The sequence below is a fragment of the Zonotrichia albicollis genome, chromosome 2 (genome assembly GCF_047830755.1).
Source record: "Zonotrichia albicollis isolate bZonAlb1 chromosome 2, bZonAlb1.hap1, whole genome shotgun sequence".
Lineage (NCBI taxonomy): Eukaryota > Metazoa > Chordata > Aves > Passeriformes > Passerellidae > Zonotrichia > Zonotrichia albicollis.
Window position 1 is genome coordinate 92,217,825 of NC_133820.1, and position 19,074 is coordinate 92,236,898.

The 19,074-nt window shown below is 37.5% G+C and overlaps 1 protein-coding gene across 2 annotated transcripts; it reads left to right on the top strand.

Moving 5' to 3' along the window:
* The first annotated feature begins 301 nt into the window (after positions 1-301).
* On the top strand, positions 302-17,004 carry LOC102070295 (protein-lysine methyltransferase METTL21E). Of its 2 annotated transcripts, XM_005487254.4 has the most exons (5): positions 310-1,452; positions 3,105-3,189; positions 11,817-11,974; positions 14,522-14,639; positions 15,587-17,004. In XM_005487254.4, the coding sequence occupies exons 2-5, from the start codon at positions 3,120-3,122 to the stop codon at positions 16,009-16,011; spliced, it is 771 nt and encodes a 256-aa protein (XP_005487311.1). In that variant the 5' UTR covers positions 310-1,452; positions 3,105-3,119; the 3' UTR covers positions 16,012-17,004. The 2 variants fall into 2 exon arrangements, with proteins under 2 accessions (XP_074391787.1, XP_005487311.1); XM_074535686.1 differs by lacking the exon at positions 3,105-3,189 and having other exon boundaries at positions 302-1,452.
* The last annotated feature ends 2,070 nt before the right edge of the window (positions 17,005-19,074 follow it).

The following is a 19,074-nucleotide window of genomic DNA, read 5'->3' on the forward strand; positions in this document are numbered from 1 at the left end:
TAAAAGACATGTTTCCAGATTTGGAGTTACATGTTACAAACTCCATTTGGAGTTTGGCTGTGTCCAAAGACAGTATTTGTTTGCAAAGGTGATGTTCAGAGGTATCTGCTGGTTGCAGCACTCACATTGGATTAATTTGTGTGAGGTGATGTGAAGCTCAGACTTCTCACATGCCTCTCTTCTCTGAGTGTAAAATTTATTTCCAGCTCCTGGATGTTAAGGAGGGAAAGCACAGAATTCTACCCGTCTTACTTCTGTTCTCATGTTGCATTTTAGTCTTTGCTTTTTTTTTTTTTTTTTGTGTGTGTGTGTGTGTTCTCATTTGATATTTCTACTGCATTTCTCATTGTTTCATTATTTGAAATCCAAGACCATATGTTAAAGTTTTGTATGAGACATTATCCTCCCCTAAATGGGTGAGGAGCTGAGGAGAGATGGGTGGGATTTGGGCCTTACAATTGGAGAGAGACTAATACTTCATGTACAGTTTATATGGGACAAAAATCATCCCTTTTAGATACCACTTTTAGAATCACTTCTAGAAAAGATTCTAACATTTTAAGCAAATTCTCAGTCTGTCCAGCCAGTTTACAGCACTATTTTATAAATCACTCATTAGCATTGCTGAATTTTACTTTAAAAATGTGTATCAGGTCCTGGTGAGTTTTTTATAAAAGTAGAAGAGCTCTCTTTAATTTCTGCTGCTAACTATGGTACAGAGACTCACACTTCTCTGTAGGGCTTATTTTTTGGCAATGCCTAGAAAACCAAGTTGAGGTTGAAGTCTAATTTTTCTTAAAAATGTGTAAAGTGAGAGATGGCTCCTGCCCTGAATTGGTTGCAGTCTAAAAAAGAGAAGTCTTAGATGCCCGTGTTTGGTCCCACGACAGTGTTTGTGATCTGTTAAGTGCATGGACATCTTGGATATGGAGCAGTGGTATGTTTGTATTTATGCAGGGTGACAGGGTTAGGATTTTGTACCTTGTTACAGTTCTGCATTCCAACGGGAGCATGCATTCCTATACAACAGCTGCAAAAGCACCCCCTCCCCTTGGTAAATTTTTGTCCTGGAAGACCCTTTTGGCTCTGAGTAATGACTTTGTGTTCCTCAGTTACTTTTTAGTAGCAGTGAGGAGTTGCTAACACGCTGCCACTATTTATTTTGTACACAGCGCTCCCGAGTTGGTTACTTTATGTTCGGAGCTCCCTAGGGAGGCGGGGTGCCTCTTGCTGTTACAAAATTGCTCCCTTATGTGAGGGCTGCGTGGTGCCCTCTGCGCTCCGGGGCCGCAGCTGTCGGGGTTTGTGATCGCTGCTGTGTGGGGATGGTGGCAATGTGTGACACAGGCTTCGGATCACGCCTGTGCCTGCGGCTGTCACGGGGACAAGCCACCGGTGAGATAAGGACTCCGCTGCTGGAGCACAGTCTTTGGAAAGCTGTGAGAGATTCAGGTAATGTAGACCGAAATGCGGTGGATGCTAGTGGCGTTTTGCTTGTCTCTGTGTTTTATGCTATATTAGTTTATATAATTTACTTTTAAAAGTGTAACTGAGCTGTTAGCACTGTTTATTTGCTTGTAGCACTCCTGAACGCCCATGTTGGACTATTTTAGGTGGCTGTGTAGTTTAGTGCACCTCAGGATATTTTTAGAATTACATTAAAAATGTAAAGGACGACAAAATACAAAGGCTTTGTCCTGTAGGGTGATTTTACCTTTTATTTTGTCTTCTAATGGGAAGAAAATATGTCATTTTTAATACTTCTGATATAAACAACGAGGTGATGACTGTATGCAACATTTTCTGTTTCGTATCCCTGTAGTTTTTTATGCCACTTGTTATTCTGAAGATGCATACAAAGGCTTTGAATCCCACAGAGTCTCTTTTCTGTTTCCTATCTAATGATGTTGCTGTTGCTAAGTTCATGTATAGACATAAATATAATGGCAATATTTTTATTCTGTGTGCTATGGTGACATGTAGAAAGCCCATAAGTTATTTTCACCTTCGAACAGGATAATGGCTGCTGGTATTGTAGTAGTAAAGTTAAACATTAAATCTTTGTGCCTTTTGTGGTGTGAAGTCAAGAGAGTAAGGTGCATCCTCTCAAACAAGAGGGGGCTGTTCCATACAGCCTCTCTTGATCCTGAAGTTTTGCGAGAAAATCTGCCTAAGACTTTGCACTGCAAAGGCGATTTGATATTCAGAATATATTTTTATTTTGATTGTCCTTTCTGTTTTTTTGTTTTTCTTTTTATTGTTTGGTCCCACTATGGAAAGATACTCTTGTAGTCATTGTCTTATTTAATTACATCCCTATTGGATGTTTAAACATCTGTAGATTGTTAACTATATGCTACATGTAATCATCCTGGCAAAAATCAGTCAAATTTCCATGTAAGAGTGGACATTTAAAAATCATATAAAGTATCAAAAATAATCAAAGCACTGTGTGAGGTTTTTGTTTTGTTTTTTTTCTGTGAACTCAGTGTTCTTTCTGATTGTAAAATATGAAGAATTGGAGACTATTGGTTGTCTGCAGACAGCTGAAAATTGTATTGTCCTCTGTCCCACTTATCCTACTAGTTTTTTTCAAGCATGCTCCTGTTCATATAGGCATGTATTCTTTCTGTTCAGCATGTTATTTGTAGATCCTGCCCCTTATTCTCATGTGCATCTTTTACTGTTTGATTGTTTCCTTCCCTTCCAAACCAGTTAATTCAAACAAGATTAGATCATATTGGTATAATTTTTCTTCTCTTTCAGGAATTTGTTTCTATCTTTCCTTTCAATCCTTTATAGGCCTACCAAACCTGATTTTGATTCTAACAACAAAATTTCATAAAGTAGATCTAAAATGAATCAAAACTTTGGTTTTTTTTTTTTAATCTTTTTTTTTTCCTCTGTGGGAATATAACAGTTGAACAAGTTTGCTGTGTCTTGTACTTTTATGCCTTGAATGCTTATGTGTGTTCATGTCTCTACTATCAATAAAAGTAAATTGTAGCATAATACATGTCATTTATTTATTCAAAATGAAGCTTATGTGTGAAAGAAGAAATAAAGTAATTATATTGAGACAGACTTGTGTTTCTCTGTCCTAGAGTTTGTGGCATAGTATGGATTTGACATCATCACAACATGGTCATCTACAAAATCAAGGGGTCAGAGAATTCAAAAGACAAGAGGGTAAAATGTTTTTTATTTCACTATGTTTCCTTGTTGCACTTAAGTATTATTAAGTAAAAGGAACAAAGTGTCTTTCTGACAATGAGCTATGTTCTAATTAATTTTTTTGTGGAGAACTGTGTTTATGCCATTGGTACAGAAAATGCAACAGATAGCACTGCAGTAGTGTGCTAGCAATGCACAAGGTATTTCAAGTGTGTTATACCTGCATGCTCTTGTCCTGGCAGCTTCCTGCTGATGCCTGGCATCTGTCCTCCAGTTACTTGCCTGTGTCTGGTTCCAAGGAATGAAGCTGTGACTTTGATCAAGCTTTTCAGGCAGGTTTGTTTACAGGCTGTCGGTTAGGAGAATTGGTTATTACAAGCCTGATTTCTGTCTAGACAGCGTCAGACCCTACCTTCAAATACCTTCAGGGGCACTTGGCAGTGTTATCTCTTAAGTACTTTCATGGCTGCACATCTTTGAGGATTCTAAATCTTCATAAATTGTCCCTATTTTTTTAGTGGTTACCAGGATTAGACAAGGTATTAAGACAAATGCATGTGTTTTGCAGTGGGGTCTAGTTATGTTCTACAGCTGAGTGCAAAAGGAGGACATTTGAATAATTATTTTATTTTTCATAATGTTTTTGTGTAAAATCTCAGCTGAGTTGTGGTTTGTGTCGAGCCAGGTAGTTCTCTTCCATGTCTATAAACATTAATCCAAGAGGATGAGGAGACTGAAATTGGCTATCTTTACAGACTTTGCCACCCTAAATTCTGTGCCAGGTTCTGGAGATGTAAGGATATTGAACCTGATGCGCAGAGATTTGCCTGCTCGATTACTTTGAGCCTGTGCCTTCCTTGTTCTCATCCTTTTTCTCTACTGCTTTCCTCATTCCTATTTCATTATTTCGCCTGCCCAGTCTCAATATCTGTTTCTCAGGGTTCTTATTCCAGTTTGGTTTCTTTGCATGTTTCAGTCATAGGATCATAGACTTACAAAATTGTTTGAGTGGGAAAGGATCTTAAAGACCATCTAGTTATAAACCACCTGTCATGGGCAGGTACACTTTCTACTGGACCAGGTTTCTCAAAGCCCCATTCAACCTGGCCTTGAATACTCCCAGGGATTGGGCATCCATAATTTCTCCAGGCAACCTCTTCCAGTGTTGTACCACCCTTACAGTCTCAGCTTTTTATACTTGGTGCCTTCCCCTTTGCTTATTAATTTACCTGTCACACATTCTCCAGTTTAAAACCTCGTTATTTTTGTTCATGATTCCCATTGCCACTAGTTCTCAGTTTACAGATCAGTCCTCACCTGATCATTCCTTTTGTGGCTTTAAACAATCAGTTCTCCACACCTGCATTTTTGTCTTTCCTCACATAATTTCTCGTATTAGCTTTAACTCTCCTTGGCTAAATGTTTCTGAGACCAGATGCTACCACTCCTGTCTAAATTTCTTGGGAAACTAAATTACTTTACCCTAGTTGCATTATGTAAATTCACCCCAGAATAATTTTATCTCTGAGACAAAAGAACAAGTTTGCCAGGTGTACTTGTCCTTGACAGTCCATCGTCTCACTTCACTCAGCCATGGCTCAGTTTTTAATCCATAAATATGTGAGAAAATGCTGACCTAGTAACCTTCTGGTAAATCCTGACATTTTAGAAGGGACACACTCCTTCCACTTGCCCTGCCTGACAGATGTCCCAATTGAAGGCAATTCCTGCCATCATTTCAAGCATCTTGGTGGAGTCCAGAGCGGTACCTTAAATGGGACATACTTGGAATGGAGCCAAGTGAAAAGCATCCTAACCCTGTAATTTACAATTTAGGATAATTCAACTGGGAGGAGGTAGTGATGTAGCACCTCATTTATATTTCCTGGGTTACTTCTAGAGATACTTCTCTCTCATTCTCTTCTGCACTGATGCTTTTTCACTGACTTCACAGACTTTGTTATAAAACGTGAAAAACATCCTGGGGCCTGAGTATGGACCCCAAATCTGCCTCTTCACAACTGAGTGCCTGATTTGTAGTTGGACTTTTCCTTGCTTTTATCCTTCTAGCATGATTCTTGCAATCCTGGTTTCCTGCTGGCTCATCTTATTAATTTAACACTTCCCTGTTGCCTTTCTCTCCCCTCAATAAGTAGACAGCTTAAGATATTGCTAAACTCAAATGAAAACTTCTTGTGTATGGACAGAACAGAAGTTGGAGGCAACACTCAAATAATCAAAGCATATATGACCTTTGTGGGGTAGTCAGTAACTTATTCTTCCCTCTCAACCATGTGCCCAACTTTCCATTTTCATTTCTTTAGTCTTTGCAGTAGTTGCATTTTGACAATAAATAATATATCTCAACTTCCACATAAGAAAAGTGGTATGACTGCATGGGTTGGTGTTCAGGTCCTTTATGCAAAGGAATATTTTAGAAATCGAGAATTATTGGTAGCTGAATACTGATAGCGTTTTTAAGGTCACTTCCTATCTGTCAGGAAGTTAGCTGCCTTTTATAATGTATATTAGACCATCTAATTTAATAACAGAGTCTACTTTGCAGTCAAAGGGGCATAATTTAGTTATTTTTAGAAAGTAAATAGCTTCCGAGCCTAGACTTGGAGATGTTTTCAATGGCAGACAAACATGATGAAGTAACAAGGGAAGTACTTGGCAATTGTACTTGGCAAACTTGAATTCATTATGTGTTCATGAGATAAAATGACTACAGTACTTCTATTTTCAGCCATTTAATGGTTTTTAGATGACCTTTGACTTGGATAGGGCTGGGATATCAGTGTTGTAAATTTGAAACTGAAAACACAGCTCTCAAACCTGGATAAATACATTGGCTGGATACTGTGAGCAAACCCTTCTCTTGTTCTTGTGTCCTCGCGCTCTGGGCTAAGTGCATCTTGTCTTTTGGCTGAGAAGGGTCTGCCTGTGGGTTGCAGTTTTGTATTTCTGAATTTCAAAGTATAAAGTTTCAAACATTTTGTTACCCTGACATGACATCTCAGATTAATCGATACAATACACCCTTCACTGCCATCCCTTCAGCAGACAGGGCTTGTAATGAATGTAGTGGAATGCCTGCGCTTACGTGATGATATTCCTTTTTGTAGGTAGGGATGAAGTAAGGAAAAAATAACTTTGCAGCTTAGACATACTGGAATGGTACTTTGCTTTATATTCTTAGAAAGGTGTAGTTTACATCTGACTTCTGTGAAGTCAAGAGCACGAGTAGCTTTCCCTCCTAACACCATCCTGTGAGAGCCCTTAGGCTGAAATTGAATAAAATAGAAATAAGTGGAATGAAATAAAGATACTAAAGTGACGCTGCCTGAAATGTAGGGACTACATTGTGATTCAGGACTGTGTATGTTTCCATGGAGCCATCTGTAGTGCTTGTAGGACTAGGGCTCTGATCCTGACATGACAGTAACTCAGCAAAACTTCCAAGTCTACAAAGTCCCTTACTATTGTGCCCTTTATGTAGTTTCAGGAAAAATTTGGTGTGAGACATTGGAAATCCCCATATGGATTTATTGGGATACCTTTGGATAATTTCTGTAAGTGGAGTAATCTCACTCTTCTCCAGTCATGTCTTACAGTCACAGAACTAGTTGCAGGTTTGTTCCCTTACTGATCTTTTTGCAGGTATCCTCTTGACTTTGGGATATATAGATAGGGACAATATATTTTTAATATAAACAATATGTATTATATATATTATTTCCACATTATATAAATAAAATGCATCTTTAAATATTTAGTTTGGATGACTCCACTCCTGTGTGTCCAGAGTGGGGGGTGATCTGAAGAGTCCTGGATGTTATGAATTCTTGGAATCTCTTGGAAACTCTCTAGCGACACTCAATCACTAATATCAGCACAAGTAGTCCTCCTTTCCAGAGGACTGACTTCTCAATTGCTGAGAAGTCATAGAGGAATCATCTTCACAGCTGTTGATGCATGCTATTAAAATATTTGTAAGACAAGTCTAAAATGTGAACTTTAAATCTAAACTCTACAGGTGAGAGTATACTCCTTCTGAAGATGGGAGAATAGGTTGCTGTAGGGCTGAGCTTTGTCAGGTCAAGTTCATGCTGAAGTCTTGGATTTCATTCCTTTTGCCAGTTGGAGAAAATCCATCAAAGCAGGCGAGAAGCAGATGACTGGATCTTATTTCCTTGTGACATTGGGCTGTGACACCATTTGACCTCCTGGGATTAGGCAGATTCAGGCCAACACTAGAAAGAGACTAATATATTTTTCTCTTCCCTGTAGGCTGTTCCCATGAATCAATGGGTGAAAATATTTTTTTTCTGAATGAATCCTTCTTCGAATCTACTAGCAAAGTATTTGGAGTATGTTTTGTTACTCTGTGTGTTTTTTGTGAATGAGTCTGAAAATGGAGATATTGAGTGCTAGTATATTCTTCATAGCTTTCATGGTGGAAGCATCCTTTTACTTTTTTAGCTATGTTTTAGTTCAGGTATCTAGATTTTATGTGACAAGTAGTGTGAATAGCTGATCATGTATCTTGTTTCTAAACAGTTAATATTTCTACTAATTCTATGCAAAATTGAGCACATAAAGATTGCCTTAATTTTATAGAAAAAAGATTCTGCAGTTTGCAATTTTTTCTGTTCTGATCTGGTCTGTTTCCTGTTATTTTCTTTCTACCTTCCCTTCCCTAGTTGAAGGACTTCAGCTTTCTCTTAGCAGAACTCACATAATTTTGTTTCTTTAGTTTTTTTTCTCACACATAGCATTTTAACATTTGTTTAACATGACGTGTGAATGTGTAAGCAGAATCCTCTGGTTTCCTACACAGGATTTTGCAGCTTGACACACATTTCTCTAACTAACCTGTCACTGGCTTCACAACTCCAGTTTTCCACATGATTAGTACATCTGTTTGGAAAACTTCGTTTGTATTTCAGTTACTTTGCCTTTGAAAATAATATTTAGGCTATTTGAAATAGTTGATTCAGTGCAAGATGTGTCAACAGTGCATGAGGTTTTCCCTCAGTCCTGATATTAATGAAAAGTCAAGGGAGCTCATAGAACACTATCAAAAGATGTTAAACTTATATAATAAGCAATGTTTTATCTAAAATATTCCAAAGAACACTGTAAGTAATTAACCTATTGGATTAGTCTTAAGAGACTTGAAGATATTCTTGAAGGATTTGGGGCACAATAGAGGTAACTTTTTGTACACAACTTCAAGACAAAGGAGATCTCTGTTTCAGTAAGAAGAATTATCTCAAGTTCTGTATATTACCTTGACTGGATGAAACTGCCTCATCTTACTGTAAATAAGGTTCTGGCACTAGAATCTCTAGTGGCTTTTATGTTTGCTCATGCAAACAGGTGAATAGGCTGAAGAAAATAATTCTGTGTGTTTATCATTTCCACACTTCTCCACATCAAAGAAGAGGGTAAGGGCAAACCTATCTTGTCAAACACAATCTGTGTGTTTGTCTTCTTCTGGCTCTGTGGAGAAGAGAGGAACCAATCCTGGCAGACTTTCCAATTTTGATGGTTCAGTATCTGTGCTCCAGTAGTATTGCTGGAAATGCCCATTATGCACTTCCATCCTTACAAGAACTGATAGCCAGATCAGTCAAGCCTGCTCTTCTCTTATCCTACTCTATTCTACTGATGGGTAATCTCTTTTTGTTTAAAATGTCATTAGAGTCCGTTCATTGACTCAAAAGTTCAGGGCTTTTTTTTTCTGAACAAGAGAATATTCACTAACACAGAAGTAAACACTTGCAGGAGAATAACTCCCTTTCAGCTTTTTACACCTGTTATCAAGGAACTAGTTTGATCAAAGTACCAGCAAAATTCCCTTGATGTCTTCAGATATTAAGAGTTTACCTCACTTGGATTTTACTTACCCTTGCAGCAATTTTTGTGTCACTTGAAAGATTTCCCACTAGTTCTTTGTTTTTCTATTCTCAGTGCTTTGAGGGCAGTTACAGAAGAAATAACTTATTTGCTTTTGTGCACTCCCACAAGAAATTGTTCTGAAAGATAAGAAGCAGCAGAGGAGTGTTTCTTGCTGTTCAAAGGGAAACTTGTACAAAATAAGTGAATCTGACTAAAACTCTGCACTCCTTATTCTTCAGCACTCTTTGTGAGGATCATTAATGTCCTGGTTCTGAGAAAGTTTCTCCTTTGGGCCTTGTCTAACATATGGTAACTCTGATGAAACAGATATTATTCTTGATTCTTCAAAACAGTAGTGCTTTCTTAAAGGAAAAAAAAAGTGTAAGCTTCTCCGGATAAGCCACCTGGAAGATTACCAAAAGGATAAGATGGGCAAAAATTCAAAAATTCAAGCAGTGTTATTGATCAGCAGATTTGGGATTATTCTTTCAGGGGTACAGACAATGCTCAGGAAGAGAGCAGGGGCTTACAAACTCTGTTAGTGTAGGTGCTATGCAAACCTGAAGTAGGAAGTTTGCTGATCCTGTAGGGAATAGGTGGGGAATGTTTATTGAGTGCTAGAGGGGCAGTTGTAACACTGCTAAAGTTTTATAGATCTTCTCGCAGGAGCTTTATAAGTTAAGACCTAATAAGTTACCAGCTTCTCAACAAAATTGGATCCAAAACAGATGTCAAGGGAGGAAAATCAAGAAAAATGGTTGTAATTGAAATGTAATAGAAAGCATAGCTTTTACTTCCACAGATAGTAATGATCACAGAACACGATCAGACTGCTCTAAGCAGTGGGAGAAGATTAAAAGCAGGCTATATCTGGTATGCTTGGAAACAGGATGATCTATTAAATATACTTATGATATGTGTAATAAGACAGCTTTTTATTATTTCTTTCATAAGAGGAAGATTAATTTTGCCCTGAAGCAGCATTTCCCTGGCACTTAGCTCATGTTTGTCAAGAGCTCCCTGATTACAGGCACAGTGATGCATGTGTTTTCTCCCAGATTAACATCAGAGGCTTGAAGAGGCTGACACATACTGCTTGTTTTCCAACATCTTAAAATACCATAGTTTCAATGTTGGGCATTTTATTTTATTTATACTAATCAAATTTATGAAAACTTTTTTTCCTAGCAATATATGCATCATATTGTTTTTAATTTTGCTGTATCCTGTGATTGGGGTTCTTCTCCCCTGCAATAGATTCTACAAGTACTGTGGTTGGTTAGTCAGCTTTTATTGTGTTTTTGTGGCTTAATGTCAACATAAATTCAAATATTTTTTGGTTTTCTTCCTTGTTTGATGTTATTCTCTATTTTCCTGTGATGCTGAAATTTGAGTTACGAGCTTAAAGCACTGGCTAATAGGTTTGAGCAACTTCATGATGTATTTTTGTGTGGTATAATCTTTTTCTGTCTTCACCCCTGCTTTTATTCCTTGAAACAAGGAAGGAAGAGAGACTTTGTCCATAATTATCATAATAAAAATACTGAGGTATATGGTAATATAAACGACAACACTTGGGGTCTTTATGTTCCTTGTGACCACAATGATTCAAGGGGGAAGAAAAAGTGAAGACTCTCAATAGAGCAAAGTCTTTTATGTTGATGAAAGCATAAATGGTTTCATTTTCCAGAGCCAGCAGATCCCAAAGTTAATATCTGTGATTTTGATGGGAGCTGTAGGCTTGATACAGAAACTCTGCTTTGGACAAGGTGGTAACTGAGTTATCTAAATCTCTAGTATGCTTTCTAGGTGTAGCTTGTAAACATGTTTTTCTTTCACTGGTTTGCTAACAGACCATAGTTGGGTACGAAAGCAAAATTCCCATGAAAACTTGGAAGGGTTCTAGACTTTGCTAAGAAAATGCTCAAGATAGTTTCACTTACATGATGTTTTCTGACATTGTGGTGCAGTTTTGTGTGATGATGGCAAAACAGAAACTAGCTTGGTATTCCTCTAAAAAGGAATGAATCCTCTTCTGTTAGAACAGTTATCCAGGATTTTGTTAGCTATCATAAATATTCTTTGCTTAGCAACAAGGATGGCATTCAGGATATCAAGCCAAGTGGAAAGAATCCCTCTGACAGGGCGCTGTTGGGGTGGGTGGATAAGCTTTCCTGACAACACGAGTGCTTTCACTCCTGTCTGTCATCATTTGTGTTGCTAGGGTCTGTTTCACAAGTTTTGTGGCAGACTTATAAATGATATTCTGGCTCCTTTTGTTTACTGTCAGAAAGAACCTGAATATGGGGAAAGTGAACAATAAAAGGATATGGAGAATAATGAAAAATCCAGGTGCATAAGGCTGTGAGTCTGTCAGCAGCAGAAAGTAACAGCAACAGCTGTCTTTACTAGAGCAGCTGTTCTTGAAGGAAAAAAGTTTAAAAATTTCCTTTGGGTTGATGAAATGGAAAACAATGTATGCTAACATTCCCCTTCTTTACTTTGTATGAACTTGGCTGCTTCAGTGAGACATGAAAGAAGTTATTTAGTCACACACTGAAAATTTCAATTAGAATTCAGAATAGCTGTGTGCCATGCTAACCATTAATGGTGAAATGTATTTTATTCACGGATGTAATTTATATTCTTGCTTCCAAATCGGCTTTTCAATATGAATTGATAGTATTATTATCAGTCCTCTTAGCCTCTTTGACCTTTTATACTTCTGCTTCCAGGGGAAAAAGAAGATGAACAGATAGTTGCAGAAATCATGGAGAGGCGTTTCTTTCCTGACCATATAGCTTATAAGACCTGGGAAGGCTTTCACTTTGCTGGCCATGAGATAAGAATTACAGAAGCCACTGATTGCTACGGGGCAGTCGTCTGGCCATCGGTACAATATTTTTGTAGTATAGTTATTTTTCATTTTTGGAGCCATCTAGCATTTTAAGACTTGTTTGGTATAATAAATATACTTTTTTTTTAATGTTATAAACCCAAGGAAATAATTCTGTGTTTCTCTGTCTCTGTTCTGCAAATCCCAAAACTGAATTTAACTGGATTTATGTTTCTCAAAGCTTACTTGGTATTTCTTGTGCATGCCCTAATCACCCAAGGTGTATGATCCTGTGTGCCCTTCTTGCTTGCCAGTAGCTTTTAATCCTATTAGCCAATTACAAGCATATTTTGAAACAAAGATGGCAGTTTTATGATGATTGCATTTCTGTACATTTTATGAATACAGATGGCTGTGTAGCAGGCAGATCCAGGCTGCAGAAACAGCTGTGATGCAAGCTCACAAGGTGTTATCACTCATAGAAGCTATTCAACCTTCTCATGTAAGGAACAAATTTACCTTGTTAATACATAGACATGGGAAAATGTTCAGCTGCAGCATTCAGTTTCTTAAACAGCTGGAAATCTAGTTGGAGAGAGCCATTGTCCTTGGCTCTTGATATAAGAACCATCAACAATTCACCATACAAGTGTTCTTCTTCAGGTTTTGAATATGTGCAATGCAGCAAACTTACTGTTTTGAAGTAATTAAGACTGAAAGAAATCTCCAGGGAGGTGCCATGATACATGATGAAATTTGTGTCCCTAAAGGAGAGACCCAGGATGTTCCATTTCTTTCACAACTGCCTCAGCCTTCTAGGATCATACTGTTTTTCAGAACAGCTGAGAATAGTTGTCTTACTCTTCTGCTTTGAAGTCCAAATGATATTCCTGGTTTTAGGAGACCTGGACCAGTCATCTGTACTATATGTTTTGGTGACCTCTGTGTATGTCTTCATGGAAAGTTTGGCTGACTACTAATTATTCGCACAAAATCATGGACTTTACTGAAAAACATTTTTTTTTCTGGAAAAAAAAATGTTTTTCAGTAAAGTCCATGATTTGGACTTTACTGAAAAACATATTGGCTTAGCCAATATTTTTGGCTTCCTTCCACAACAAAATTGGCTAAGCCAAAAACACATTGGTTTAGCCAATTTTGTTGTGGAAGGAAGACAATCCTTTGATCTCTGTCTCTTGGTGTTCTCCCTTCCACTTCCATCTAGCAGTACTTGAAATCTTCTGAAAAATGGCAGCCAAATTTTTCAAGAGTGCAGAAACTTTAAGGAAAGTAAAGTTTCTGCATGTTTCATGGAAAGGAATGCAGATTTCAAAGTTTCCCTGATTTAACCTTCAGAAACTTTGATTATGTCAGCCAGTTTCTACAATAGAATACGGCAAAACCCTGAGGGAAGGAATTATAGGAATTAATGTAACTAGGAGAAAATCCTAATGTAAGGTCGAATATAATGTCAATATAATGTCAAATATCAGATCCAGTCTTTAGGAACCTGACTTAAATTATTCCTGGTTCTCACAGACTGATTTCTATATCAGTGCTGTTGATTAAATGATATATATAAGTTTGGATTACCTTTTCTTCTGTGCTCTGAATTAAGAGGTACGAAAAAACCCCTTTGTTTTACTTTCTAGCATGCTAACACTGGGCCAGCAGTCCTCCTGCTCCTTTCCTTCTCATTCATTATTACTTAAAAGCAAAATTAATTTTGCTGTGCCAGAGCAGGCTGCTAATGATTGCCTTTCCAAATGGTGATCTGTATTCTGAGAGGATATAGCAATCATCTCATTTGTCAATGGAGATTGTATATCTATCAAAGTCTGATAAAGATGTGGATATAAATATGGACGCTATCTTTATGAGAGAAATAAAATTAGCAATTTCTATTATATGGAAGCTATCTTTATGAGAGAAATAAAATTAGCAATTTCTATTTCACCAGTGAGCTAAAACACACTAGTCAGTGTGAGATAGGGCAGAAAAGCTGAAGAAGATTTTTTTAATCACTTTAACTGATCAGTTAATCACTTTATATATACATGTGTAAGGAGTCTCTTGTAGATGCTCTTTGTGTCTGTATTTACTATGAAAGTTTGCTAAGCTTAACCAGATAAGCAAATAGAAACTGCAAACAAACTGAGCCAAAAGAAAAGGGGGTAAATCTATTTGTCTCTTTTGAACCTTAACAATTAATTATTGCCAGAAATAATTGACTATTGGAAGAACTTAACAAGGAGGAAATTTTTGTGGAGGAAATATTTTATCTCAGAAGTAAGTCCAGTTATAATCAGGAATTGGTGACCAGAATTTTACAACTCATGTCATGTGTTGTGACAGATTATCTAATTGTAGTTGCTCCTTCTGTCTGTAATAATTCACAGACTTATTTTGTAGCATTTATTTTGTGACCTATAGATCCCAAAGATCAAGGTGAGCTGTGGTCCTTTAGGGATAGTACTTGTATGAATATTGCTCATTTGAACAGATAACAAATTTTTTGCATGCTTTTAAATGACAATTGATATTTAGTAAAGGGATTTAGTTCATTATTTTGTTCAGTATGTTCATGGATTTCCTCCCCTACAGGCTCTTGTTCTGTGTTATTTTTTGGAAACTCATTCTAAACAATGCAATTTGGTTGACAAAAATGTGATTGAAATTGGAGCTGGAACTGGCTTGGTCTCCATAGTAGCCAGTTTGCTGGGTGAGTATGTGATTATCTTTCTTAAGCTCTTGGAAACACCTCTCAGATGAATAATGGAGGACAAATGATGTGGCTTGGTTCTTCTAAGAGACTGTTGTTTGAAAGTTTCCAAGAGCAAGAAACAGTAAATTCTAAAAGGCTTGTTTGGAAACATGCTTTGGTGGGTTTTTTTTGTTTTTTTTTTTTTGTTTTTTTTTTTTTTTTTCTGGGAGTGTATTGATACAATAAAGGAGGTCACAGTAGATATGTTGTCATTAACCGTGCTAAACTGGGGATCAAAATAAAAAATTAGTGGCTTTTCAGGGTATCAGTGGCAAGTAGACTGAGCCAGATGTAGGTAAGACCAGTGCATTGCCTTCCTTTGACCAAACAGCTCTTGGATGCCAGGTCACCTTCCATCCAATTCTATCCGTTTGTGTTTCAGTATTTTCCTTCAGCAACTTGATCTCTCTGCTACAGACATTGTTGTGTTTTCTCTCATGGCATCCTATTCATCTCCAAGAGTAATCCAGGTCAGTGGGTTCTGCATTTTAACAGAACTTTAGCTTTTGTTAGTCTGAGAAAGCTTCTTCTTGTGTGAGAAGGGAAGAACCTGAGGTAATGCTTAAATTTTATGCCCACTTCTTGGATTCAGTAATGGGTATTCATCAATCCCTGGTCAGCCACTGTACTTTTAACCAATGTGATGATATCAAGATACCGTAAGTATCTGATTTCTCCCCACCAGCTGCATTTAGATGGCAATCTGTAGAGTAGAACTACAAGGAAGAAAATATTTACTTTAAGCACAATATTTAAGAGTTATTGGGAACATCTGCATTTTTTTATTGCCCTCAGTGAGAGTTACCTGATAAAATCAATTCCTTGTGCAGTAGCTTTTGTGAATGGGCTTTTGCTCAAGTATTGATGTATATTCAAATACTGTATTTGTTTTCTCTGTGTCACAGGTGCCTTTGTGACTGCCACAGATTTGCCAGAACTACTGGGAAACCTTGAGTACAACATTCTCCAAAATACAAAGCAGAAATGCAAACACCAGCCTTGTGTCAAGGAGTTGTCCTGGGGAATTGATCTGGAAAAGAACTTTCCTAGGTCTTCCTGTCACTTTGACTACATTATGGCTGCTGATGTAGTTTACTACCATCCATTCCTGGATGAACTCCTCCTAACTTTTGATCACTTGTGTAAGAATGATACTGTTATTCTGTGGGCCATGAAGTTTAGGCTGGAGAATGAGAACCGATTTGTGGACAGATTTCAGACACTGTTTGACTTAGAGATGATTTCTAATTTTCCCAGTTTGAACATAGCCTTATATAAAGCAATGAGGAAAGACAGGATGAAAGCCAGACCTTCCAAACTGAAGGTCTGAAAGAGAGATATAGGGAGGTGACTGTTGCAGCTGTTCTCTCTTTAATAATTTCCATTTTAGTAGCTGCTGACACTTACATGAATGACATTTCTAGAGATAGGTAAAAGAAATCATCAAATTCCTAGTGCATTCCTATAAATTCCTAAATTAAATTTGCCAATAGTGATATACACAGAAGAGATATATCTGTGACATTGTCTTGACTTTTATGTGCTGAGCTGACAACTCTAATAACTTTTACAAGTCTTACCATGATTGTTATGGGTCATATAATGAATATTTCCAGAAGTTTTCAATTACAGCTTTGAACAGCCTCTTATAAATTTGAACAATTATTTAAAACTTTAGACTATAAATCTTTGTATTCAAAAGTTTTGGTGTTACATCTGATATTTCCCCATTTTCACTATCATTTTAATCCTTCCTTTGAATGCTCTTAATAGGACATTAAATTAGCTGAAAAAACCTCACCACCTGGAAAGCACACTTTTGTGATAAAGGGATGGAATACATTAATTACTCTTAATGTAATGATTATGCTTTCATTTTAAAATTTAAATTTAGGGATTCTTCAACACACAGGACACATGAGGCAAGAGGGATTTAAATGTTTTGTTGCTTGAACAAAGGTCTTGTATTAGAAGCGTACAATCAACAGCTGACCTTTACTAAGACTTTTAGTTCTTGGCCTGGAGCTCTGCTTCTCCAAAAATAGACAGTTATCTGAACCTGAGGGAGCAGCAATGGAAAAAGGACAATGGCCATCAGGAAAGAGCTTTGCAGTGCTGGCTGCTGGTGGCTGGAGGCAGAAAACTCAACCAGCCTGTCATGGTGTGGCTGAGCCATGGATAGACTTGGAGATTTATTTGTATTTTAGTGGGCAGACGAAATACTTTCCTTCTAGCCACTCAGTACTGCATGGTCCTGTTTTCAGCGGCCTATCCAAGACTTCTCTTTTGGGTAGATTAATAAAGTTTTTCTTTCCACATGCCATATTTTTCTGATTCTGTTTGTAGTTGATTTTGAGGCCTTCAAGTCTCTTTCAGCTTTATCACCTCTACTGTAGCAGGCAACTGCCCTAGTAATGTGGAGGCTCTGGGACTGACAGGATTTATCTTTTAACTCCTATTTGTATTCTCTCAAGGAGTTTTGTTTGTTTGTTTGTTTCTTTGGTTTTTTTTTTGGTTGACTTCCTGAACATACTATTGTTTTTACCTTTGATTATGGCAGATGCATGCTACTTATTTACTCTGGCAAAAGTCCAGGGTAGAACTATGGTAAATGTGATGTGGAATGTACATTTTGTCCCAGCTGAACATTGGTGCCTGGTGCTAGAGGTGAAGCATTGCAGACAGGAGAGGCTGATCTGCCAAACTTTTCCAGGGGGATCTGGATATCCTAGGGCATCCTTGGTGAAACACAAAGAATGATTCTAGGAAAAAATTAAAGCAACGAGTAGCATGTCTTAGCCCAGAAGCAAAATGAAAAGAAAGGAAGTTAAGTCTACTTCTTTACCTCTCCTGCTGAGAAATCACAAGCGAGATTTTGGCATGGAGGTTATTAGAAAAAAATCTAATCATTAAATATCGTCAGTAAATTTCCTGTGACAAAGTTTGTAGAGGTAGAATCCTTTACTGGATCAATCAGTTTAGCTAGAAAATTAGACTCTCTACCAGCTGACAGGGAATATTGCCCCTCGTTACAGAAGTTACTGTGCCTATGTCCTTAGGTAATTACAGCTGTAGAAAAACAGACTGCAGAATGGAAATATTTGGAAATAATTTTCTTTCTACATTGTGTAATAGAAATAGTTTAGTGTAAGCAAATAAAGAAACAAACAGGGATCTCTGCCATTGCTTGATTTCCTCTTCCTTCTTCCTTCCTCTTAACTTGCTTGCAATCATTGAATCTTCTGCAATTGTAACCATAATCCTTGTATCCAAAAGGGCATCTCAGTCTACAAATGTTTCATGGATAAATGGATTGACACTATAATTAGTGAAATGACCTTGTGAACTCCAAAATGATGAAGGCAAAAGAGGAAGACTGCAGCAAAGCCGCTGAGTGTGATCACTTTTAAATAGCTGTCCTGCTGACCAGCCCTCCTGTTTGCGCCACAGACTGACCCTGCTGAGCTCCTGCTGGATTCTGCAGGAGATGTGTTTGTCAAATGGAGTCAGGACTCAGCACTTCAGGCCCAGCAGCTTGTTAATATGTACTGGAATGTAACATCAGCTCTCTTTCTCACAGATCTGCCTAGCACTGCTGTGTGAAGCTTCCTGGGAAATCTCTGGTGCCTGGCTGCTCTATTGTGCAGCACCTTTTGTCCTCTGGTGTGACGGGCAGGTTATTAGCCATGACCAGTGGAGGGTGAGCTTGTACTTGGCATTTGCCTATGGAGTTTATTTCTGCTCTCTGAGAATAAGTCTCACATAAATGTCAAGTATTGCTGACCCCTAAAGTCAGTCATAATTTTAATAACCACTTATTCTTTGTTCTAATAGCTCAGATAAAGGATCAAACTGTCATTCAGTGCATTATATTGCTAATACAGATGGCATTTGTAGCTGCAGTTTCTGAAAGGCAGAGGGCAAGAAGGTCAGTTAAATTTGTGGGTGAAAGAGCTCCACTTTTAAAGAATGCCAGAGGATCTGCCCATGCTGGTAGGCTTTTACAGTCTCTTATAGGGTGTTGTGATAATCAAACTAATTTAAGAGATAAATTTGGATGTATAGGTATAGGTTCAATCCATTCCATGGGTTTTATGTATTTCAACCTAAGAGCAGCAGTATATTTAAGTAACTTGAGGTATTTGCAAAATTTTCCACAAACAATGTTTTTCAAGCTCATACATATTTTCAGGAAGTGTTCTTTTTTAATAAAGTGTATGTAGAATTATTACAGTGATTTACTTTGCTGCTTATTGTATATTTTCATCAAGGTTTTTTACAAATCTTTGCCTTTTCCCTCTCGGAATTAAAGAAACAAACATTCCCAACATTGCAGAGTTTCCATATGGTCATATTTTGGTTTTGTCTCTCTCTTGCTGAATTTCAGTTTTGC